This window comes from Anomalospiza imberbis, chromosome 21, assembly GCF_031753505.1.
Source record: "Anomalospiza imberbis isolate Cuckoo-Finch-1a 21T00152 chromosome 21, ASM3175350v1, whole genome shotgun sequence".
In the NCBI taxonomy this organism is placed as follows: Eukaryota; Metazoa; Chordata; class Aves; order Passeriformes; family Viduidae; genus Anomalospiza; species Anomalospiza imberbis.
The window spans coordinates 1,028,448-1,053,759 of NC_089701.1; the positions used below are offsets into that span (position 1 = coordinate 1,028,448).

General features: G+C 55.4%; 1 protein-coding gene across 1 annotated transcript; it reads right to left on the reverse strand.

The window, feature by feature from the left end:
• Positions 1-65: 65 nt before the first annotated feature.
• On the reverse strand, positions 66-22,599 carry ADGRD2 (adhesion G protein-coupled receptor D2). Its single transcript, XM_068211149.1, has 25 exons — positions 22,236-22,599; positions 22,069-22,129; positions 21,232-21,462; positions 20,438-21,091; positions 20,183-20,281; positions 19,603-19,688; positions 18,950-19,231; positions 17,583-17,694; positions 17,062-17,196; positions 16,662-16,782; positions 15,947-16,052; positions 15,629-15,684; positions 14,440-14,566; positions 14,235-14,338; positions 13,475-13,577; positions 13,101-13,254; positions 12,201-12,334; positions 11,505-11,620; positions 10,471-10,591; positions 7,173-7,214; positions 6,940-6,993; positions 6,480-6,621; positions 5,891-5,949; positions 3,287-3,317; positions 66-196 (listed from the first exon to the last, which is right to left on the reverse strand). The coding sequence occupies exons 1-25, from the start codon at positions 22,281-22,283 to the stop codon at positions 189-191; spliced, it is 3,186 nt and encodes a 1,061-aa protein (XP_068067250.1). The 5' UTR covers positions 22,284-22,599; the 3' UTR covers positions 66-188.
• Between the last annotated feature and the right edge of the window lie 2,713 nt (positions 22,600-25,312).

Genomic DNA, 25,312 nt, shown 5'->3' on the forward strand with positions numbered 1-25,312 from the left:
AGCAGACAAAGGCCCAGGAGACCCCACACTGCCCCTGCCTTGGTTTGGCAGCATGTGGTGCTGGGAAGGAGTGCAGGGTGTCAGCTCTGCCCGGGCTGGAAGCTCTCCAAGGGAAGCCAGCTCCTCCAACCTGCCATCCTTCCTGCTGGAGGACCCTCTGCATTGCAGGCTCGTCACCCAGAAACTTCTCAGAAACCTACAGCAAAAGAGAAAAGGTCTCAGCTCTGCTGGCAGCAGGGGAGGGCAGGGGTCCCTCCCAGAGCAGGGGTAGAACTGGCGGGACCCCACAGCACAAACCTCCCACAGGACAGAGCTGCGGGTGCAGCTGGCACCAGGCTGGCACAGCCAGCCCTGCCTGTCAGTGGTACATCTCTGCCACCCCAGAGACCCCCCTGTTCCTTTGGGGGTCTCTGAAGCATGGTCCTCGTGACTGGGAGCCAAAGCAGTCTCTGTGCACAGGGCCATGGCTGTAGGGAAGCCTTTTCTTCCCTGTCAGTCATCGGCCTGAGCACAGCACCCAGTGCTGGAAGCACGGAACAACGAGCTTTAAATGGGATTTAAGGAAAACACCAGCTCTGCCATGGCAGGAAGCACCGGTGCCCCATGGGCTGCCTCTCCTCCACAGGGTACACAGGGCACTCCTCAGGAAGGGCCGTGGCACCAGTGGTGATCCCGCCAGTCAGCCCAGCAGGGTTGGCATGGACGGGGTCTGCATTTCTCCCCATGACACTCAGGTCCTTTTCTGGCTTTGAATCCTGAAGACTCATAAATTCCTTATTTCAAACCAAGCTTATGGAACACAATATGGTGAGAGTTGCAGAATTACTCAGTATCGATCAGTGGAAGGCTGGGCTGTGGAGACAAGATCCATGTTGCTATGTGTGGCTTAGCAACATATAAATGTATTCAAACAGAATAATGAAATTATCGTGGGGAAACAAAGCAGCCATCACTTGAGGAGATGGAGGATGTGGAGGCCTCTTGGAGCCCTTGTTTGCCAAGACAAGGAAGATGGGAGTTATTGTTTGTGCAAATATGTGAACCGCCCCAGCCATGCCCTGCTCACAAAAAGTGTGTAATGAAGCCAGGCAGGGCTCGCTGCACAGAGCAGCTCCCTACAGCTGGGCTGGAGCTCATTACTGCAGAGCTGCTCCGTGGACCGAGCCCCTGTGGGGGGAGGCCATGCCTGGCTCTTGCCACAGCCACGCTGCAGAACTCCCCATTTCTCTGGTTCTGGCCTGGCATTCACCGGGATTTTATCCACCCTTATCCTCACCCATCCCACCTCCCCATGGACCCACTGTCTGGCTCTTGCCCTTGGAGCCAGTGCAACGCCCAGACTTCTCACAGGAGTGTGGCTGAGGCCCTGGAGCAGAGAGGTGCTGGACCCCATCCCAGATCCAGCACAGCCTTCCTGGGAGAGACAGGTGAGCTTCTGCCTCTGCCACAGCTCCTGCTGGCAGCAGCACCATTTCCATCAGCTGGCTGGCAGCTTTCAAATAAAGATAGCTGGGGCTAAACACACCTCTTTTCATTAAACTATTTGGGAGACAAGAAATAGAAGGGGGGACAGTGTCTGTGCCGGAATGATCCGTCCCCATCCTGGCACCCGAGGGCTCCGAGCGCTTTGCTCTGTGAGCAGAATGTGAAGGCACAGCCTGTGTGAGGCTGAGCCGCCCTGGGTCCTCCAGCACCCCTGCAGCTGGGCATTACAGCCTTTTGTTATCTGCTCCAATGGCTGGAGGCTCTCGTGGCTGAGCCCGGAGCAGCGGGGCCGGCACCGGCTGCACGAACACAAGAGTGAGAGGAGAGCTCTTCTGCTTCGAGATCTTCTCGTTCACCCCGGCCTCAAGGACTGCCCGGCCACGGGGGCAGCTTGGGGGCTCAGGGAGGTGCACAGCACTCCTTCCACCCCTGGCACCGAGCCCAGCCTGGCGTTCCATCACCCTCTGTGCACACCCGGGCTTCTAAAAACACACTGAGGGCTCACCTGAGAAAATAAAACCAAACTAAACAACCCACTTTGCACAGCTGGAGTTTAATAACGCTCGTGGGTTATAAGATACGCAGAAGAAGGTGAGGGTGGGTGGACAGAGCACAAATGCCCGTGGTGAGTGCGGGTCTTGGTGCCTCTGAGACCCCACCCCTGTGCCCGAGATGCCGCTGCACAGCTACTCCTGGATGCCACCGTTTCTGCCTTTCTCGTGTGTCCAGTGTGGGGAGGAAAGCTGCACTGCTTCTGGGTGGCATCGTCTCGAGAATAGTCTGAGGGTGCCCTGCTTAGACACTTCATGTGGAGCAAAATCAGAGAGTGCTAAGGCACTGCTTGCCTTGACAAAAGAAAATGTCACAATGCAGAAAAAATATGATCACTCCACCCCTGGTGTGTCCTCACTGCACTGTCCACCTGAGGGTCCCCATCCAGAAGCTGCACTGGGAGTACCCTGCTGTGGTTGTTAAAGAAAATAAAGTGAAATATGCTGCATTTGTATTCTGAGGAGATGGGGACTTGCCCAAAGCCAGGCTGGGAAGCTGAGGAAGAAGCAGGGAGCTGCCATCCAGCAGAGGCCTGGGGCTTAGGAGGGATTTCTGGTTTTAATTCTACCCACCTCCATGGTGACATTGGCCTTTCTACAACCTGAAACAGAAGAAGCTAAATGGCTGCTTTTAAGCTCGTAAATCCAGGCCTGAATACCCACCTTCCCCAGCTTCCCTTCTTTGGGATCATGGCACTCCCAGCACCCACCAGTGCTTTCTGCCACAGCTGCTGGTTTAAAGTAGCCCAGGGCAGAGAGAGCTGATGCCCCCCTGGAAGAAACCCAGGCCCTGCCACAGAGCAGTGGGGCTGGGGGGCAGGCAGAGAGCTCAGCACCAGGAACTCTGCCACCTGCCCATGCCTGTGACCCCCAGCTCTGCTGGCACAGCAGGGGCCCAGGAGCTGGAGCAGACAAGGACAGGCAAGAAAGGTGCAGAGACATGGGGAGAAACCAGGCAGGTGCCCTGGGATGGGACCTTCGGCTGAGCAGGCGGTGCTGCTGGGAGAGGCAGTGCCACTGGCAGGGCTGCTGGGGCTCCACAGCCCCCAGCTGTCCCTCATCTGTTCAGGGGGACACGGATTTCCCACAGCCTGGCCAGGACAGCACCCATCAGGGCAGTTGGGAAATAACACGATTCCTGAAGCCTGAGCAGAAAGCAGCTGCCCTCTGGGCAGCCCTCCAACACACAACCACAGGAACCAGCACCAACAGCAGCAAAAACGACAGGACATGACGTAGGCAAAGGTTACCTGAGCATTTGAACGCTGTCAGCTCGACGGCCTGAAAGAGGGGAGAACGTGTGTTAGCAGAGGGGATGGGTCTGATGGCTTTGCTGCTGGTTGCCCCCAGCACACTCCCTGGGGCCAGGCAGGGCTCCCCAGAACCCACCCAGCCACTGCCCCAGCACTGAGCCACCCACTGTCCCTGCACAGGCTGGGAACCGGAGCCTTCATCGCAGCCCCGAGGGACGGGCACCCGGCACAGGGTCCCCTGGCACAGCTGCACCTCTCAGCAGTGGGGAGCTGACACCCCGCTCCCAACGCCCACTCTGGGGACCCTTCCAGCCCCGTGGGGACCCACCAGGCTGGATTCCATGCTGGAGACCACAGGAAAGCCCAGGAAAGGATGACAGCACCCCTGTGCTGTGGTGGGAAGAGCCCGCACAGTCTGCACTCTGTGCTTAAAGGATGGTTAATGCCCTGGGAGATGTGAAATTCCTACTCCCAGTCCAACAACAAGATCACCAAACAACATTTAAAAAAGCTGAAACACGAAGAACATCTTGTCTGTGCTTGTATCTCCATTCGCTCAGTGTTTTGTCATTTTAAGTGTTTTCAAACGCCTTTAAGTAGCATCTTCTCTTCATCCAAACTATTGTGCAGCTGCCAGTGACATTCTGAGTCCGCCGCTCCTCTGGCGAGCGCCGTGACTCAGCCAGGGAGCAGGGAAAACAGCCTGGCTTACATAACTGAGGGCACTGAAAGCAGCCCCAGCCCCCGCACAGCAGCACAGGGCCCACTGAGAGGGCACAGGCGTGCCCAGCGCTCTGTGTGCCCGGCCCTGCCGTGCCCAGCACTCTGTGTGCCCAGCCCTGCCGTGCCCAGCGCTCTGTGTGCCCAGCGCTCTGTGTGCCCAGCCCTCTGTGTGCCCAGCCCTCTGTGTGCCCAGCCCTGCCGTGCCCAGCCCTGCCGTGCCCAGCGCTCTGTGTGCCCAGCGCTCTGTGTACCCAGCCCTGCCGTGCCCAGCCCTGCCGTGCCCAGCCCTGTGCCGTGCCCAGCCCTCTGTGTGCCCAGCCCTCTGTGTGCCCAGCGCTCTGTGTGCCCAGCGCTCTGTGTGCCCAGCCCTGCCGTGCCCAGCCCTGTGCCGTGCCCAACCCTGTGCCGTGCCCAGCCCTCTGTGTGCCCAGCCCTGCCGTGCCCAGCGCTCTGTGTGCCCAGCCCTGTGCCGTGCCCAGCCCTGCCGTGCCCAGCGCTCTGTGTGCCCAGCCCTGTGCCGTGCCCAGCCCTGCCGTGCCCAGCGCTCTGTGTGCCCAGCCCTGTGCCGTGCCCAGCCCTGCCGTGCCCAGCGCTCTGTGTGCCCGGCCCTGCCGTGCCCAGCACTCTGTGTGCCCAGCCCTGTGCCGTGCCCAGACCTGCCGTGCCCAGCCCTCCCGTGCCAGCCCTCTGTGTGCCCAGCCCTGTGCTGTGCCCAGCCCTGTGCCGTGCCCAGCCCTCTGTGTACCCAGCCCTGCCGTGCCCAGCCCTGCGCCGTGCCCAGCCCTGCCATGCCCAGCCCTGCCGTGCTTCATGGACCCTGCCAGGTGTGCCCTGGAGCTGCAGCACCTGCTCTGGCCGGAAAGGGAACCAGCACATTAAACATGCAGTGTTTGTGCAGCAAAGATACAGCAAAGCCCTCAGTGACCCTCAGCGGAGGGAAGCACTTTCTGTCTTTGCCTGCTCAGAAATGCCACGGCCTTGGCATTTAGGGGATCTGCTGTCTCCTAATGCCCCTGCCTCAGGGAGCTCGGGTCCTTGGGCTAATCCCCACGTCTCGGATCTGGTGCCAGGAGCTCAGCCCTGACCCTGGCTCACACAGCCAGCACCTGGCTGGCTGAGAAAAGCATCACCTGCGAGTGAGTCCTGGTGCTGTTCAGCACAAGGGGCCTGGTGCTGCGGCACTAACCACAATATCAATCATGAGAGATGGAAATATGGATTTTACCGAGTGCCTTCAGAACGATATGCCAGCTGTAGAAGTATTATCTATTGGATAAATAAGAGCTGTCTATGTGACATAGGTTTTCAAAGGATAAATATTAGAGAGGGAAAGAGAGATCCTTCAGTGAGAGACTCACGAAAGTAGAGCTGGATTTTATTCTGAGGGAAATACAGCACTTGTATGTCAAGTACACAAGGACTGATGATCATTTCAAAAGCAGGAGATGGAAGTGGGAGCAGAGTAGTCAAATTTAAATTGTTCCCTGCTTTAGGCCATGCCTTGCTGAGCTCTCCCTCCTGATGCAGGCAGCACAGCCCTCCTGGCAGAGGTGGGACTTGCCCATGGCACCTGCCCCACTGCCTGATTTAAATTGCTGTCCTAGGGAAAGTCTCCTGCTAGATCCACACCAACCTCAGCCAAGGGCTTTATGGCCCGAATTCAGCGGCACCTTGTGTTCCTGTAGCACCCTCCTGGATCCCCATGGGCTCAGGGTGAGCCTTTGCCTTGGAATTCGACTGCTCTGGGACCCCTCGTCTCCCGCCCTTGGAAAGGTGCCCTGCCCTACTGTGCCCTCTGCCCAGGCTCAGGTGGTGTCCCTAGAGAACTGCTGTGCTCTGGGAGGGGTGAAGGTGGAAGGATAACGAGATGTTACATACCGGTCTCTCGGGTGACATAATGGATGAAATGCCCATGGGAATTTTGGCTCCAAAATTTCCTGAAGGGTGAAGCAGCACAATGAGTTCATAGACCAGAGAACAGAAATATTCATGCTTTCCCAAGAACCTGGTGCTTTGTGTCCCCCACTAAAGCAAAGGGACCAAACGGGTTTTCTGCATCACTGCACCCACAAGCTGGTTGGAGAATGCAAAACCTTTTTTTCCACAAAGCCAAAATCCCTATTTTCAACTGTCACCTTTGCCTCTCTTCCAGAAAATTAATTTCAAGACACTAACCTGGATTTTTGCCTCAGGAGAACGCAATGCTGCCTAACATGCTGATGAGACCACCCAGCCAGGCTGCAGCCATGGGCCTGACCCACATGCACGAGGGTCTGCTTTCCCCTGCAGCAGCAGCAGCAGCAGCAGCAGCAGCAGCAGCAGCAGCAGCAGACCCTGTGCTCACACAGGCACAGTGTGCAAAGGAATTAATGCAGTGCCAGCTGATCTTAGATTCAAGTCTTGGGAGAAACATTTTACTGTGGAGTCACCACCCAGCCTGGGCTAACAGCGACAGCAATGCTCTTACCTTTGTTGGTGATGTTCTTCACTGGAGGGTCTTTCTGCACAGGGCTTGGCAGGGCCATCTCAGCTGCAGGACTCAGCTTCCCTGTGTCCCAGGAGGTTGTGTTTCTTGGACTGGATAGATAGTTGATGGGATGAGAGCAGTTCTGGAATGATAGGCAAGAGAGATACAGGACAGTGAAAATTGCAGCGAGCCTTTGCTACACCCAGATCCAGCATCAAGGATCGACTTCATCGTCACTGCTTTGGCTCCCATCCACCCTGGCAGAGCACGTTGCTGCCGAATAAGGGTAGGCTATCTGTGGGTCTGTGGTGTCCAACGAGATCGCAAAGGAGGCAGACAAAAATAAAAACATCAGATTTCTTTCCATCATCATCTCAAAGCAGACCCACAGTACAGCTGGGGCCCTCCTCGGGTGGGTGGCTGATGGATGAAGGGGCAGCAGGGATTCCTTCCCACTTACTGTGAACGAGAGGGCTTTCTTCTTGTCCTTCATCCTCTGGATGGCATTCCTCACCTGGAGCAGAGCAAGGACATGAGAGAGGGCCACAGCAGCTCCAGCAAGGAATGGAGAAAAAGCAGCCACAGTTCCAGAAGCACAGTGGGGCTGGGCTGCCTGGTGCAACTGCCAGAACCCAGCTCCCCCCAGATGCCAACACAGAGCTGCTGCGAGGAGTGGCTGAATCCAACTCGTACCTCGCTGTTGTAGACTACGTAGACCAGGAATATGTACAGGCCCTGGAAGGGAGAGAGCAGAGGAAGGGTCAGAGATGTATAGCTGGTTTGTGCTGCTTTTCATGGAGCAAACGGGCTTGAGGAGCACTGGGATGGGTGAGACTGGCACAGATGGTGGGCACAGCCCAGCCAGGCAGGAAGGACCTTCCACACCTGAGACCAGGCTGTTCACAGAGCCTGCTGCTGTCACACACCAGGAGAGGACCAGTGAGCAGTGGCACCTCGGCCACCACGGAGCGCTGGGCACAGCTGTGTGAGGGATGTGCCCAGGGAGAGTGCCCAGGCCAGGCCCAGAGCGAGCATTGCCTGGGGGCCACAGCCTGGGGCTAATTACAGCTCCAGACCGACGATGTTGGCCTTAAGGCAGCCCTATCTGGCCCACCAGATTTATGTTATATCTGTGGGTGTTTTGTTATCGCAGCTAGATAAATCAGCTGCAGCAAGAGATGCAATTCATCTTGTCTTCAACGAGCCTTGCTCTCATCTGCGAGCTCTTGGCAGGCACGATGGTAGCAGCCCCCTGGCACCGTGCCGTGACCTGTCCTTCAGCCAGCAATGCTGGTCACTCCCCCAGACCAGATTTCTGGCCAGGCTTCCAAGGCAGGTCTTCCTTGAAAGAATCATTCTGGATGAGCGTGGGGAGGGGGGAGCGGAGAGGTCGGCTGGGAGGAGAGCAAGGAAGGAGAGGAGGCCCAGCTGCAGCAGTGGGTGGGAGCAGAGATGCAGCTCTGGGGCAGCCCCTCCTGCCCCCTCCCCTTCCACCCCTGCTCCTGCCCCACAGCACCACAGGCTCCCTCTCGCTGGTCAGTCACTGCCTGGGTTCCTGCACTGCCTGGCTGCAGAAGGAGCTGTCATGTTTGGTGCCAACACACAGAGCAGCCCTGAAGACAGGGCTGGGCTTCGCAGACAAGCAGAAAGCAGTCAAACAAAAAAACAACCCCAGCAACACAACGACTGCACACGTGAAGAAACACTCTGGCCTCAAAGGAAATTCCAAGTGATCCATAGGAAGTAAGCAAAGGGGCTGAAACAGGATGGCTTTCTCTCAACCCTGCAGCTTCTCACCAGCATTTAATTCTCCTCTGCAGAGTGTCCTGAACTTGGTAACCAAGGGGCAGACGCAAGTGAGTAGAGCACAGCCATGTCTGTCCACACAGCTCTGGGCCTGCAGTTCTCTCCTGCTCAATAACCCAAGCACGGCATGAGGAGACACGGAGAACTGATGCTGTTTAATTATCAAGACAGGCCTCCCGCCTCCCTCCTGATATCCTTAAGAGCGGAGATGTGCAGAGGCAGCCCTTGTCTGGCCTTGGAGCCTCCCATCGGAGCCTGACGGATGTGCGTGAGCAGCACCCGGCTGCTGGAGCAGCGCCAGCCCCCCAGAACATCCCTGAGCAGCCACCCATCTTGTGCACGTGGTGATAAGGCCGGGGTTCACCCCGGGAGAGCGGGGCCAGCGCTCCGCTGGAAACAGCCAAGTGTGCCGGAGGGAAGCGCCGCAGAGCCGGCCGCCCCGCCAGCACGGCAGGAGCCAATTGCTGCTGAAACAGAAGGAAAATGGGAGATGGGGCTGCAGAACTCTCTAATCCCAGTGGTTTGGAGGGCAGTGCCCAGTTGCTCCCTTGACTTGGATCCCCTGGAGTAGGATTTGTGCTCAAGCACTGGGCAAGGGACCCTGAACCAGCGGTGCCAAGGGCTGGGACAGTCCAGGGAGTGCCCTTGGGCACCTCTGGTGAGGCACAGCCTCAGCCCCAGGGCTGGGCTGCTCCAGGCTGTGCCCCTCAGCCAGCTCCCTGCTCCCACCTGCCTGCTGAGAGCTCCGCGTTCCCCTGGGGACCGTGCTGGGAGCCGTGGTGTGCAGGGGTGTGCAGGGGTGTTCAGTGCTTCTCTAGCTCCATCTACAGCTGCCTTCTCTCAAGGTTTGCAAGGCCTCTGTTGATGCTTTGAATCGCAGGTGGCAAGCACATGTTCCAGGAGTTTTTGTCGCCATGTGTCCCTGAGTTCCAGCTGTCCCGAGGCCCTGGGAACAGTCCCAGCTTGGTGCAGAACTGAGCTCTCCTGGCTGCTGGGACTTACACAGTTTGCTTTACTCTCTTAACCACATACAGGCTGGCTAAAGCTTTAAAGTCTTTTGATGAAAGCAGTAAACCCAGAAACAAATATTAAGTGTTGCTTAATGCACCAGGTAATGAAGTTTCTTTCTGCCCTCCAGAATTCCCTGTTAACACCAACTGATTAACAACGTGACTGCAATAATGACAGTCACAGCCATGGCCCTGGAAGATAGCAAGACAACCAAAAAGCCTTAAAAATGTACCCAGGTGGTGAAGAGGAATGAAGAGTATGAAGGAGATGATATTATCCACACAAGGTCTTGCAAGTCAGAGCTAGAAACAGCCCCCAAACTTGCAGTCTCAAGCAAGGCTCGGCTCACCAGCCCACCAAAGCTGGCACACCAAACACTCCTGCATCTCACCGGATCCCAGTACAGCTGGCACTGGGCACTGGGAGCATCTCTGGGGAGTAGCTGCATGGCTGCAGACAACATGGATTTCAGAGGTAAAGGTTTTCACTTCTTGATTCCTAGTTCTTCCCCAGTCTCCCTCAGTAAAGCTGAGCTGGCCAGGGGAAGGTGGCTCTGCCTGTACTGCTCACAGAGGTCACAGCCTCTCAGAATGTCTGAGCAGGAGCTAGATGGAAAACACCCCTCCTGGAACACACCATCCAAGCAGCAGTCAAGCAGGCTGTGGCTGGATGTGGCCTTTGGCAGGCTGTCCTCCAGCAGCCCTGCTCTGACAGGGACAGCGGCACCCAGGGCCAGCCCTGTCCTGCAGGAGAGGCTCGTTTCCCAGGAGCAAACAGCAGGAGGGATGTCTGCCCCATTTGACTGCACAGCTACCATTTTAATTATCCATTATACAAGCAAATAAAAACTCTAATGAGTTTGTAACTGCCTTTCTGAAACCACACTGATGTGAGAAAAACTGGCACAAGAAACAGGATCTGAACTGGAAACCTGTGGCACCAGTAGGACACTGCCAGGAACTGGTGCTGGGGGCCATTAGATGTGCAAGGTCTCCAGAGTTATATTTTGTATCTTGGAAGGATGAAGTGAGTTTCCTGAGACAAAATAGCCCAGTGGCTTGGGAAAGCTGGGCTGGCTTCAGAGCTAAAGTGTCCCTGGCTGCAAGGACAGGTAGAGTGCACTGCAGGTGCCTGCCTGGCCATGGCCTGGGCACCCACGTGGGGCAGGACTCACCTGGAGGGAGTTCAGCACAACGAAGACATAGGCCCAAACGATGCTGAGGTGGACAAGGAGCCCACACACCCAGGTGAGCCCCAGCACGGGCAGCAGCACCAGGACGGGTTTGGCCGTGGCCCTGGTGGGAGGAAGAGCTCAGGGTTACCCGGGCACATTTCAGAGATGAAACACTACCAAGACAGGAGCTGTGGAACAAATTCCTCTGCAAACAAAATAAGTTAAGATGGGAAAAAACAAATATTTCACCTCCCAGACCCCAGTGTGCCAGCCCTTCTCTTCATTTATCACTGCAAGTTAGCAAGAAGGGAGCTCTTTGACGTCATCAGCCATGAGAAAACAGCTATTTCCCCCCAATTTCTGCTACAAGGAGGGTTTCTCTATTTGTTTTATTTGCACATGGATGTCACCCTGCCCTCCAGCAATGTCCTATCTTTGTGCTTCTGTAAATTTGGGGAAATTTATTTATGCTACAGGGGAACAATGCGTGTCTAGCAGGGGTATCCGGCGCCAGCTAACAACAATAAAAATTCACAGAGCATGATAAAGTAATGACTCAGGCAGCAGTTTTTTAGAGGTCTCTCAGTAATGACTGATTACAGAAGTCCCCATTGCCTTTTCCCCTGTGTGTGTAGCCCCCAGCCTTACTTTCAACCCACCGAGCCCCAAGCTTGGATTGCTGCAGGCACTGCCAAGGGTCTCCTGTCCCAAAGGGATGAGATTTAGGAGTGTGAGTGCAGATGGAGACCAGCACTGGTTCCCTAAATTGAAGGTGCTGGCTGGGTTTCTCAGCTGGGATTAGAGACTGTCTTTGGGTGAGACACAGTTACCCTGGGGGAGAGAATCTCTTCTGCCCCTGCTGCTCTGACTCTCACAGCTCGCTGTCTTTCACTTGGCCAAGCTGCTCTGGGCAGCCTGTGCCAGCGCCTCAGCAGCTTCACTGGAAAGGATTTCTTCCACGTATCTAACACTGTCTCACGTATTTCACACCCCGAGCAGCCACAGCTGGGAGAGCCCAGCCCTTCCCTGCTCACCAGATCTGAGTTCCCATCTGGTTCTCCAGGCTGCTGTTGGGCGTCAGCATCTTCGATCTCCTGCGAGCGCTGGCCACAGTCACCGCCACCACCCGGAGCAGCACGAAGCTGTTCACCTGCCAGAGCAGAGCTGCTGGGCTCAGTGACACCCTGCAGTCTCAGCCCCAGAGGGTGAGACTTCTCTGCTGGAAACTAGGGTCAGAACTTGGGGACAAATATCACTACCAGGAAAGCAATGAAATCAGAAGACTTCACAGAGCTGTCTACACATGTATGAAATCTAGGAAACTTATCCCAAAACTTGTCCTACAGAACCTCTTTCCTGTTAAAGGTCTATTCTGGACCCCACAAACATTGGACCTTTTTCTGCTGCTGCGTCTTGTATAATGATATTTCAAGGATGTAGATGTTCCTGTATTAAAATACAGGACCTTTAGCTGAGGCAATGTCACACGCCACATTCCTAACTGAACGGCCAGCCAAGAACTGGTCAGCAAAATTTTCTTAAAGCACTTTTTCCTATCAAAAAGCTTTTCTGATTTGAGATTTACTTGTGTTGTAGAAGTCTATATAAAGCAAAACAACATTTTTCCCCTAAAAGCATCAGGCACAATGAGCTGCACCCCTGACTCTGCATTGCTTTTCTAGGAGCAGACCCAAGGGACTCCCACCCTCCCAGCAGGGCTTGGCACTTACAGCCAGGATGAAGAGCACAGGCCCCACGAAGGCCCAGATGACGTTGGTCTGCACGTTCAGCCAGCAATGGTTGGCTGCCACATACTTGTTAAAGGAAGTTGCAAGGGTCACCCCCACGATAAGGACTGGAAACCCTGCAGAAAAACCAACAGGTTAAAGCCTGGGAAAAGCAGAGATGCCCCATGCAGGGCACTGTGCACCAGACAATTGCTTCAAAACCCCCCAGACCAGACAGACTTCAGCGTGAGCCTCCAAAACCCCACGAGCAACATCAATTCTCTGCAGCTGAAATCTGTCCTGGCTCAACACAGCCAGATTTACAAGCTGTCAGCATCTTTCTCTGAGGTATAAAGCATTCCAAGACCTGAGTCCTGACCAAAGCAATTTATTCCTCAGATTGCTTTTTTAACAAAATGGACAATCAAAACCATAAACCAATCAAAAATACTTGAAGATGTTGCCCAGTGTCCAACGGGGTGTGTGCTCTGAGCAGCACATCCCTAAAGAGGCTCCTCTTTGACAAAAAATTCAGCTTATTCAAATAATTCTATGTCCCTAAAGGGCTCCCTCAGAATAAAAGGTGCTTAGTGAGGAACACATTTATATTTAATTACTATCAGGCAATGGTGATGCTCTCCAAGAACAAGAACTTACAATAAATCTCCTCCTCCATTTTTTTACTGAACTCCTGGATTTAGAAGTATAACAGAAATGTTGTTCAACTTATATTCTAAGACTAGCAATTTGACAAATAATTCAAGGGAGCCTCCGCAGGGCACTGGCACCCAGTTCTCATATTAAATTAAACCAAACAATTGTGCATCTCTCCTATTAAAACTTTCGCTAGGAAAGAAAAAGAATATTTTCTTGAGGACCCAAGGCAGAGGAGTGTGCAGGTACCCCAGCCTGTCACGTAGTAGAACTTCATTCTGCTGCCTTCACTCATGTTGACTGCTACCACTTTGCTCCAGAGGAGAAGCCCCTCTACCAGCATCCATGAGAAGGCTGCCATGAAGAAGAGATGCAGGAAGGCAGTGACCATGAAACACAGCACCTGGAGAGGGCAGAAACCACACCGCACAACACATATATGTGCATCTCCAAACAGAGAGACAATTCTACCCTAATGACAGTTACTGGCAATTAATAAAAGTGTAAGGTAATTACCCTTTAATTAATTTAAGGGAATTAATAAATACTTCTGTTCCATTGCTCTGACAGTGGTGCTGGAGCCTGGCCACGAGGGCTGAATGGGCCACCCCTGGTGAGCTCACCTGGTTGGTCTTGGCCAGCTCACTGAACATGAGCAGAGCTTCTCCTGCAGCCAGGGCAAGGATCAGGTTCTTGTGCACAGTTGTTCGTTCACTCTTGGGGACGCTGGGGAGGGAGAGAGGGAGCCCTGAGCCGCAGCCAGACAAAAGGGTGCACCACAAAAGGGTCCTCCCTGTCCTCCCGGGCTGTGCAGGCCTGCCTGGGCAACTTGAGGTCTCTCTGCCACTCACTGCAAAGATGACAGTCAGAGGGGCAGAGGACAGCCTTGCTGTGCAAGCACTTGGTGCTGGGCACACTCTTGGATACAGCTGCTCAGCCCCTGGCCACGGCTCCAGGGCACAGGCAGTGAGGGGGAGAAGGAGGGAGCCACTGCCATGCTCACAAGGCACATCTCTGTGCTTGCCAAGTGACACAGAAGGACTGGCAGTCAAAGAAATAGTCCTTGCTCCATTTATTTTATAAAAATTAATTCTAGCAGAGCAGCTTTTATAGTAAACATTGTTAGCAATTGATAGAAATCTTGCCACAGACACGCAGGTGTGTGCACAGATCAGTGAGCATCTCCACAGAAACAACCAGGGCTGAGCCCCTCTCCAGCCAACACCAACCACTCCCCTCTGCCACGGAGCCCAGGGCAGCTCCCACCTCTTCCCACACACCTGCATCACCCCACGCTGACAAAGGACACTTTGAGAAAGGCTCTGAAGTAAAATACCAAGTAGGAAATACAGAGAAGGCTGCAAGTGTCCAGGCTTTTCTTACCGAACTACCAAGAACAAAATGAAGGTGACTATCAAGGCACAGAAGGAAACTCCACATCCAATAAAAGTCAAAGTCTGCAGTGTGAACTCCTCCTTGGTGGTCCTCTGCTCCAGACATGAAACAACAGCAGACTCAAATCCCTCATGAATTAACCCCACCAGCTGGCAGTGCCAGCACCCACCCCAGAGACAGGCTCCGCACATACCTCCATCTCGTACACCTGCAGCAGGATGGCAAAATTTGTGGTGTGGTTGCAAAAACAGGCAGTGGAGTCTGGGAGAGACTTGGCCACAGAGCAGCCGGCTGTGGACCACATCCCACCAGCATCTGGGCTAACGTGCAGCAAAACCAGAGAAAACACATGGAAATTACCTTTCACTTCCACAGAAAGCCAGGGCATGGTGGGAACTTCATTCTCCCAGAAAAAGCAGAGTTTAAAAGAGGAAGATGAGGATATCAGAAACAGGTCTTCATGTGGACTTCCCTTTAGTTCCCCTTTGTCTCAGCAGCTCTGCCTCATCCAGCAGGCACACAGTGAAAACAGATCTGGAGTCAATGTGTGCATTAAGGAGTGGAGCTCAGCCATGAGAGCTTCAAAGAGAACCCAGCTATTGCATGGCTCTGGGAAGAGCTCCCTGCACAGCCCCTTCACTGAGCGCAGCACTGGGCAGGCTGTGTGGAACTGTGCCCACAGCTCAGCCTGCCACAAAGCCAGCACGGTGCCACGGCTCCTCAGGACAGGCCGGCCTCAGCCACGCAGCAATGCTCCCATCCGAATTCCCTGGGCAGGGACCATGGCTGCAGCTCTGTCCCCACTGCCCCTGGGGCTCAGTACCACAGGAAGGTCAGGATCAGAGCAGGGCTGCTGGGGCCCTTTGCACAATAACCAGCTGTTTCCAAAATCACCCTTCCCACCTTCCCCTACCTGATCCATGCCTGCTACAAGTCGGGGACTCTAAGGAGGTTTTTTTCACTTGAATGACTTAATTACCAATCTATAATATATCACAGCCTCAGTGTTCTCACCACAGTGACATTCAGCAAAAACACATCCCAGTGCCAGGCAGGATTTATGAGGCTGGGAGTCCTGCATGTCTTTGGGATGTATATCTTGGACTAACTCTTCTTTGTCACAGGCAATAACCATAATTAACTAGGGCTTTCCATGTGAGTTGTATATACCTCATTAAAGGTCACTTGCTTGTGAGTGACTTCTCCAAAGGAAATCTTCCCAGGAAAGCATTCTGCTCCAGCAGACAAGGGATGTCAGCATGCAAAGGAGGCAAAAAAATTCCAGATCTCTACTCTTACCATTGCATTTATATTGAGATGTTTGGTTTTCCAGTGGAAATAAAAAGCTCATAAATCTGGGGACCTGAACTGAAACAAGGCACCTGAGGCTGAAGTTCCAGAAGGCACAGATGGGCCCCACCAGAGTATTGGGCAGGTCCTGCAGGCAGAGAGGGGAGAGAGGAGGTCACACAGGCACGCAGGTGCTGGACACGGGGGTGCAGGTCACTCCCTTGGCTGTCACAGGGTCTGCCAGCACAGGACAAACGCCTCCCCAGGGACACAGGAGCCAAGGCAAGAGCCCGGGCAGGGACAGCCCTCATCCCAAAGCTCTGGGGTGCTGAGCCGTGGCTGGGGACAGCCGGGTCAGGCCGTGGTGGCGCTGGCAGGAGGCGGCGGGGGGCACAGCCCCGCGGGGGTACCTGGACGCGGTGCTGCAGGCGGTAGCGCACGGACGTGCTGATCTCCTGGTCGTGGCTGAGCAGGGTGGATGAGATCACAGCTGTGCCCACTGTGGTGATCAGGTACCTGCAGGGGGAGGACGCTGCTCGCAGGCACAGGTAGCACAGGACGTGCTCAGAGAACGGCATCTCCCGGTGTACAGGACAGCGGCGGAGATCCAGGGATGGATCGCTGCTGGAGCGCTCCAGGGCCGCCTGCAGAGGGCCCGGGCACGGGGCAGAACCTCGGGTACCTGGCACAACCCCACCGCTGCCCGTCACTGGGGCGGGCCCTGGAGCATCCCGAGGGCTCCAGCCGAGCGGCCGAGCGGGCGCGGCGTGCGCGGGATGTGCGGGCGGCCATCCCCACCTAGTGTTCGGAGCTCCGGGAGCGCAGCGAGCCCGGCCTCCCGCTCCCAGAGCCCCCATCTCCAGAGACACCTTCTGCCCAGCCAGAGGGCACCCTGCGGCAGCCCCCGTGGGCTCTGTGCCCTGCTGGAGCTGGAGACCCACGGGAACCAGAGGCAGGACACCCCACGGGGCAGCTCGGGGCACAGGCAGCCCAGTGCGAGGGCTGACACGGATCGGGATGAAGGTGACCCCAACATCGAGGCACCAGCTCGATGCAGATTTGGAAACGAGCTCTTCCGTGGCGCTGAGGGCAGCCCTGGGGTGCGGGGGGCTCTGTTTCACTCACTTCTGACCCCCATCAGGGGCAGCCGTGTCCTGGGACACTGCACTGGTGCCGCTGCTGGACAGGCAGCGCTGCAGGGAGCCGTAGCCAAACCACATGTTCTTCACTGTGACTCTGTGGAGACCTGCAGGGACAGAGCACAGGGACAGGTACAGAGCACAGGGCAGCGCTGGACACCACTGCCCTCCTCTGGGGGGTGATGCTGGGGGTCCAGAACACGCTCAGCTCCGAGCTGTGTCTCTGGTGGGCTGTACAGAACCTCTCCCCCACAGCCCATGTCCCTTTTGCCAAGGGTATCCCCTCCCCAGACTTCTCCAGACCTCACGTGGCCAAGGTAAACAGCCTGTGCCACTAAGGAAGGTGATGCAGAGGTACCAGGGGAAGCTCAGGTGTCATAACAAACCTCTGGATTTCAGCCTTTGCATTTCTTCCGCGGGAACTTCGATGAGGTCGTGCCTGCCTTTCTCAGGGGTCGGGATCACGTATGCCGAGCCACTCAGCTCCTGCTCACTCAGCTCCAGCTCCCTCACCTCCATCCCTGTGCACAGGTGAAATCAGGTGCTGAACCAGGGCTCAGCCTTCCTCCAGAGCTACTGCTACAGCAAAGTACCACAAGGACACTATAGTCCCACCCAAGACCAGCCAAGGCCCACGGCAGCAGCAGATAGGTCCCTTTCTGTGCAAAGTGAGGGCATCTGGGCTCACTTTCTGCCAGGCCCAGAGGTTTCTTACAATCCTCTTGCAATCCACAGTGTGAGAGGTGCCCTCACACAGTGACACGCTGCACAGAGGAAATGGGGAGCAGGCTGCAGGGCTGGCAAGAGGTAAGCCAGAGGAGGAGAGGAGCCAGGAGTGGATTTGGACTGGGAACCAGACAGGGTGGCTGATCTGGGTCTTGGTGAGATGCCCTCCAGTGCCACTCACCAATATTCCCATGTTGGATCGTGATCTTTGTCCTCTCTGTGGTCAGCAGTGGGACCAAGAGTGATGCCATTCTGTCACAGAGCTCAACCACAGCCATGGGCCCCCTGATAACCTGCCAAGACAGAGAACAATGGAAATCAGTACCTGCACCATCAGCTCTCCCTTCCCACAGCTCACAAGAGTTTCCTTAAACATTTGGTCCTTGGCAGAAAAAAGGAGAAGTTGAGACTCAAGGCTTTGGCTTTGCTTTTCTGTGATTTCTTTACTGAAGGATGTTCCCAGTTCCTTCAGCAAGGAGACAAGTCTGGCAACAAGGGAAACTTGCTGTTCTGCATAAAAAGCCATTAAAATAGCATGGAAATAAATCACTAAATGAGCTTCTGGAAAGAAAGACCTTTAGACTTGAGTTCTGATTTTCACAAAGCTGTAGAACAACCACCTGCTCTTCCTGGAAAAGGTTTCACCCAGAAATAGGGTTCACCAGCTGAAGGGCAGCAGAAGAGTGGCCCCATTGCTCGAGGTCCTGCTGTGCTGGATGCACAAGTGCCACCCCTGCAGTGCACAGCTCCCACCCTTCTCCCTGAGATTGTCAGCTGCACCAGCTGCTCTGGGCCAGTGCTGGGTTTGTGCCACTGTTGAGAAGCTGTGAGTGGCTGTGGCCATGGAGACCTGAGCAACTGTGAACAGTGAGGCCAGCTCTGAACTGCTCAGCTTCCTTTAATCATCTCTGCATATCCCTGGCTTGGTTCCTGGGGCACAGGCCAGGCCAGACACTGTCACACATTTCCCAGAGGCAGGTGGAGAGTGCAGACCTTGCACCAGGCACAAAAACCACACGTGAGCATGGAGAAAAACCTCACAGGGGTGGGATGATGGAAATCCCTTATGCGAAGCCTGACGGTGTTTTGAGCAGTGAGGGGGCTGATGACAAACAGCTCCTTGGCAGCCCATCCACAGAAAACACAACACACTGTAAAGGAAGGCGTGTCCCTGCCAGACAGCGGGATGTGGGAGCAAGGAAACAGCCCGAGGAATCTGCAAACTGTCAGCCCAGACTGACAACGTGGAGAGATTGAAGGGAGCTGAGTTAGCCACCAGAGGGGCTTGCAAGGGAGGCACCAGTAGCACTGCACTTGTTTGCACAAGAACTTGGCTGCACCTCCAACAAATGAGGCACCACAAAGCAGCTGGCCCTGGTCTGAGCTGAAGAGGCTCCATGTCTGTGCTTGCAGCATCTTCCCGTGCTTAGGTACGGCCACAAAGGCTACAGGTGGCCACGCAGGGACAGCAGGACCAGCCTGTGGTGGTGCAGCAGGCCAAGGATGAACAGGTGAGGGACACAGTAGTCACACTGGTGACACCATTACCTGGCTGATCGATGACCATGTCCCAGAATTCTGCTCTTCCAGAATTAATTCAGTTACTTCCATGTAATACTGGCCCAACTGCTCCAACATCTCCAGCTCATCTCCCTCCTGGATTTCCAAATCTGAAACTTGCTTTAGTAATTGAAGGACGGCGAGGAGGTCAGATGGCTCAAGCATGGGCACTTCTCCTTCTCTCAGAACAGTTGCCAAGATATCAAGAGCATCAAGAGCCACAGAGAGGTTCGTGTCTTGCACACCACTCGTGAAGACACTGTCAGGAATCTGTCATGGAAAAGATGGTTCAGTTCAGCGCAGAGCCCTGACTCTCCCCAGTCATCAGCTGTGCCTTGGCAATGCCCTGCATGCCCTTGCTGGCATCAGGACACCTGTCTGGCCAACCAGGAATACCCTGGGGGAAGGGATCTCTTGTCCAGACTCCCGTCCTCAGTGACATGAGTCAATCTGAAGCAACACTGGTGGTTTGATCACAGCAGAAGTTACGGCTGTGTTGGTCACAATCTCCAACAGCAGCTCAGGAGAGGTCCCAGGCACAACTGCGGGCAAAGTGACCTCAAACAGCTCTAGGTGCCAACATGTCCACCCCAGCAGCTCCTGCCTGCTCCAGGTGCCACTGCTGGGGCTGCAGGACTCACCACAGTCCTCACTGCAAGGGTGTTCACGCGGCTGGCGAGCGAGTGACTGGACTCCAGCTGAGCTCTTTTCAGTTGCCAGTATGCATCTGGGGACAAACCAGAACCAGAACCACTGCTGAGGTGTCCAACAGCATGGTTCACACATGCCACGTTCAAAGCCTGGGCAATGGTCCTCAGATGGTGGCTAAGTCTGCAGGACAGGCAGGACAAGGAGACTCCACAGCTGCATTTTATTTTTAGCACAAGATCCCATCTGGAGAGACAGTTTCACACTCCTTTTCTGCCCCTCCCCATGCTCCCCTGGCCAACGAATCTGGGAATGCCTGGACTGGGAGGCGCTCACAGCACTGCACCCAGAAGCCATGGAGGGTGTACCACCACTGCCCAGCTCAGCTGGGGAACAGCCAAACCCCCTGCCAGAGTGCAGGCAGCTGGAGCAAAGTGCCAGCCCCCGAGGGTTTTGCATGTGACCCCTTGAGAGCAGGGGCCTCCCCATCCCTGGCCACCAGCCCAGCCTGGTGGGGACCTCCAGGAGTGCGTGTGGTGGAAGCAATGAATGGATAATTAACAGATGCTGTACCCTTGCTGTAGTGACAGATGAAAGGCAAAGTCTGCAAACAAGATGCATAACTGAATCCACTGCTGCCGACTTCCAAAACTCTGCATTCCTCCACAGGCCCTGTGGAAACACACACAGACAGAACGGTGTCCCAGGGACACGCCATCCCCAGCAGGTAGCATCTTTCCTGCAGCAATCCACAAGCCCTGGTACAACAAATGTTGTGGGCTGTACCTTAAGAGCCAGGATAGTAGCCACGAGGATACTGAGACTTACCTGGGCAAAGAAGCTGTGTGGCCACTGCCTGAACGGTGCTCTCCACTTCCAGGGCATTTGAGCTCCACCCAAAAACAAGGTCTTGCTCTACCACGGAGCAGGAGCGAACTCTCTCAATGTGCTCACTGCTGAGGACTTTCTGCCAGATGTGCAGGTCAGTGATGTTCCCACTGAAGGATTCCTTTGCCCTGAAGGTGCCCCCCAGGGAATCTTGATCCTGCCCAATTATGAAGGTGCCCTGGCCAAAGATGGCCTGGGGGGCAGACGGCCCCACAGAGCACAAACCACTGGCTGACGCCCTCCTTTTCCCATCGGCATAGATGGCCCAGGACCCATTTTCCTGCTGCCAGGTCACGCAGAAGTGATGCCACTGTCCATCAGCACGGAACACAGGCAGGTAAGGGGAATGGTGCCCGTGAACGATGAGAGCAAAGCGAACAAAGCCTTCCTCATCCACAAAGCCACGGAGCTGGAACTCGTTAATGAAAGCAGGCACGGCGTAGGAGAAGATGGTAGCGATCTCCTGGCTCCTGGTGTCCCACTGCAGGTGGGCACAGGCTGTGACAGCAGGCAGTGCTGGGAAGTCAGAGAGCACTTTCACATATTTTGTGTCTGTTTTGTCTCTGAACACCAGGACTGGTACAGTGTGGCCACCTAGAAGGAGAAATTTCAGTCAGCAGAAAGGAAGAAGCATAGGCCAATAAAGTGACAATAAAAAAACGAGAGACAACTTCTCCAGCCATATTTTTCAGTATGAAAACATCTCTAAATAGCCCATGTCCACTTATACTCACGTCTCCTCTTTGTTTTGTGCAGGACACTGTCCCTTTCCTTTAGCCAGACAGAACCTCTGATGTGGTGGGACTGCAGCAGTTTGCTGAAGGAGCCTTGCTCACTGTCCTGGGGTTCAAAGAGCAGCTGAGCAAAGTGCTGCTCACAGTACCTGTCAGCTTGCCACCAGTCCAGAGCAGTGGCCACATATTCATACGTGTGTCTCGGGGTCTCAATTGTGACAGGAGCAAAACCTGGAGAAAGACACACATAGCCTGGGGAAACAGAAAGCCTCTCCAGCCCACTGCTGAAAACACTGCCTCGTGCATCCTGGAGGAGCTGCTGGCAGGAGCTCCTCTCCCCATGCAGCCCTTGGGCTGGTCGGTGGGCACAGTGTGACAGAGCTCAGACCACACAGGACCCGAACTGAGGGGTGCTCTCTGGCCCAGGGCTGGAGCTGGGCACACTCCTGTGGGACTCACAAGCCATGCTGAGCTCAGCATAAAGGAAAAGCTCACTCTGCTCTGCCTAGGGATGGCCCTCAGAAAAGCTTGTTCAAAGCAGTTATGCAAAAACAACTTAACTTGCTTTATCCCTAAAAAGCTCATCCCAGCTTCTGCACTTGCAGATGCAATTTTCAGGCTCAAAATAATCTGTTTGGTTTGCAGTTGCAGAGGGGCACAGAGCAGCAGCTGAGCAAACAGCCTGGAAAATACCAGCTCTGCAAACAGCATTTTAGGCACAAAACAGGGTAACAGAAAAAGTTTATTTACCTTTGTTTGCACCACCAGACACCTTTTGTTTCTCTGTGCTGGATATTGCTTGTAAAACACATAGAGAGTGCTGATGAAAACACTAACCTTTAGAAGTCTGGCTCTTGGCAAGGGCTGCAAAGGCAAGGAGACTCCTGAACAGACCAACCTGGTGGAGAGGATGTGTTGTAACATTCGGAGAAACATTAATATTATCCCAAATACTCAGAATAAAAAAAAAAAAAAAAAAAAAGCAAACAAATGGTAATACTCACCAGAAAGCTGAAGAAGCAAGAATCAGGTCTCAAGTCTCTCCTAAACATGCTGACCAGCTGGGAAGATTTCACCCTTTGCTAGAATAAATAAAATATTACTGGAGATGCATCATGGAGTCAGAGGCATTCTGCAGAAATGACATCCCCTGACAATGCTGCTTTCCTCAGAAAGTCTCAAAACAAAAAGGAGAAAACCACTCCCTCTGAAATACCTGTCCTGAATAGTATCTTATCCAAAGATTTTCCAGATCTTCTTGAAGATCTTAAGGTCTCAGTTTAACATTTGTTTGCAGGATACAAAATAATTAAGCATAAAACGTAGAGATGTGCAATATTAGGGAACAGGAAAGATCACAGAACCTCTTCATCTGCATTAACTAAATAAAAAAGCCACCATAAATGGCATCATTAAACAGTGTTGCATCACTGGCAGATTTTCTCATTGCCTTTAAAACCTGCAGGAACAGAGCACCAGAGCAGACCCTGCAGAGCAGTAAATCCAGCCTCAGTGAGCCCCAACACAGAGCCCAGCATCACGGAGCCATCGCGGGGAGCTGCCAGCATCAGGGCTTGGCAGTGATCCCCCATCTCGCCACCTCTGCCCCAGGGGGAGGAAACTCTGAGTGCACGACAGTAAAAAGCCCAGTAAAGTCATAGATGAGGGCACGTAAAGACACAAGATGGCAACTGGCAACGTCAAAGCAAACAAGCCCTAAAGCTCTGGGCACTGGCATCACCGGCTGTGAGTGATCTCTGCTCTCCCCGGGCTCTCCCGTGCATGCTGTAAAATCACATTTAAGCACTTTGCTGCTAAGGGACTTCGGAGAACGGCTCTGCAGCCTAGGCTCTGTGTTCACAGTCTTCCAAAGTTCAGCAGAGACTTTGGAAACACCCAACACAGCTCTTGGCCCGCCAAAGAAAATTATAAATGTGATGGGTGAGAGGGAGCCACGGCACCGCCAATCTCCCGCTCCGCAGCCTGCACCCGTGGCCTCAGGGGTCCGCTTCTCCAAGAGGGCCCTGGGGCTGGTGCAGACAGAACCCGCTTTGGGCAGGAAAACGGGGCAGTGGGGAGAGCCCGGTGACCCAGCTGGGAGAGCCCAGCGTCCCCGTGGGGCGAGCCCAGTGACTCCGGGCACCCCGGGTCTGGGGCCGCCCTGGGCAGGGCCGAGCTGCGGCGCGGCCACGGCGGGACAAGCGCGACAGCCCGGCGGGGCGCGGCTGCGGTGTCCGGAGCGGCGGGGAGCGGCAACCGCGGCCGGTCCGGTCCGCTCCGCGGGACCACGGCTCCGCACCCCGCTCCGCGGGACCACGGCTCCGCACCCCCCTCCGCGGGACCACGGCTCCGCACCCCGCTCCGCGGGACCACGGCTCCGCACGCCGCTCCGCGCATCTCCCCGCACCCCGCACCCCTCTCCGCACAGCTACCTACACCCCGCACTCCTCTCCTCACAGCTGCCCGCACCCCGCACCCCTCTCCGCACATTTCCCCGCACCCCGCACCCCTCTCCTCACATTTCCCCGCACCCCGCACCCCTCTCCTCACATTTCCCCGCACCCCGCGCCCCTCTCCTCACAGCTGCCCGCACCCCGCACCCCTCTCCTCACATTTCCCTGCACCCCGCACCCCTCTCCGCACAGCTCCCCGCACCCCGCACCCCTCTCCTCACAGCTCCCCGCACCCCGCGCCCCTCTCCGCACATTTCCCCGCACCCCGCACCCCTCTCCTCACAGCTCCCCACACCCCGCACCCCTCTCCTCACAGCTCCCCGCACTCCGCACCCCTCTCCTCACAGCTGCCCGCACCCCGCACTCCTCTCCGCACATTTCCCCGCACCCCGCACCCCTCTCCTCACAGCTCCCCGCACCCCGCACTCCTCTCCGCACGCCGCCGCCCCCCGCAGCCCCGCTGGGCTCCGCTGCAGCTCCGCACACCGAAGGTGCCGCCGCTCCCCGCGCCGGGCGCGCTGGGCAGCAGGACGGCGATGCCGAGTCCCCGGGGCGCTGCTGGGCGCCCGCACCCCACTGCCCGCGTCCTCACCCCCCATCGCGCCCCTCCAGCCCACCCCATCGCCGACACAAAGCACTCACAACCCTCCCCGCTCCGCTGTGCCAGCAGCGCCGGGATCTTCTTCCCTGGCAGTCACTGCTCCATAGAAGTGTCCAATAAACCTTCCCAGAAAATCTGGCACATGATCGTGGCAGAGAAATCAGGGAGTGGGGGAGTGACTAGGGATCCTCACAGCAGAAAGAACCCAAAACAGCCCAGGAGTGCAGGTGAAGAGGGACAGGTCTAGAGATGCCCAGTGGGTTCCTGGTGCCATGTCCTCACCGAGCAGCTTCAGCGTTCCGGCGTTTCCTCGCACTGGGGCCTGCAGCTGCCCCAGGGACAATGCCAAGGCTGGAGGGTCCAGGTCCTCCCCATGGCACTCCCCACCTCACCGGCCAGAGATGCTCCTTTGGTTGATGCCCACTCACTTGTGCTACAGCAACAGGCACACAGCTCCCACTCCTCCCGTCCCAGTAAATGCTTGAATCACACCATGGATTCACCAGCAACTGGCTTTTGTTCTTCAGGGTCTTTGCCTGGGAATGAAGGCAATTTTCCCATCCCAACGCCTCTGCTCTTGGCAATAAATCTCCCACAGAAGAATGGACCTTGGATGCAGCTGCTCTGGTGCTTAGGTGCCAGTTGGGAAATGGCCTGGCACTCCTGGCAGCGCGGCACAGAGCGCCAAGGGCCTGCCGACAGCATGGCAGCACTGCGGAAGGCTCTGCTGCCCACCGTGGTTTGGCCAAAACTGGATCCTGCTTCCCTTGGTAATGGCGGGAGAAAAGGGCACGAGGCAGAGCCCAACTTTATGCCAAAGATCTTCAGAGGGAAATTGCAAAATTATTTCAAATTTAGGGCTGGGTTAGGTTTAATGAGAGTCAGAGTTTCCCAGCAGACAGCAAAACTGCGGTTTTTGTGCCTGTGTCTTAGAAAGAATGAATGACCTTTTGTAAGAGCACAAAATACAGTTTTCTGGTAGCATTAGAAAAGGGATCAAGCCCTCAGCCTCACTCCTCTCTGTATA

Excerpts from the sequence above, each read along its gene's own strand:
- ADGRD2 (XM_068211149.1), bottom strand. The coding sequence starts at position 22,283 with ATGTTTAGGAGAGACTTGAGACCTGATTCTTGCTTCTTCAGCTTTCTG. Across the intron at positions 21,092-21,231 it reads GCACAAAACAAAGAGGAGAC|GTGGCCACACTGTACCAGTC; the intron begins GTGAGTATAAGT and ends TTCTCCTTCTAG. Across the intron at positions 13,255-13,474 it reads AGCTGGCCAAGACCAACCAG|GTGCTGTGTTTCATGGTCAC; the intron begins GTGAGCTCACCA and ends TGCCCTCTCCAG.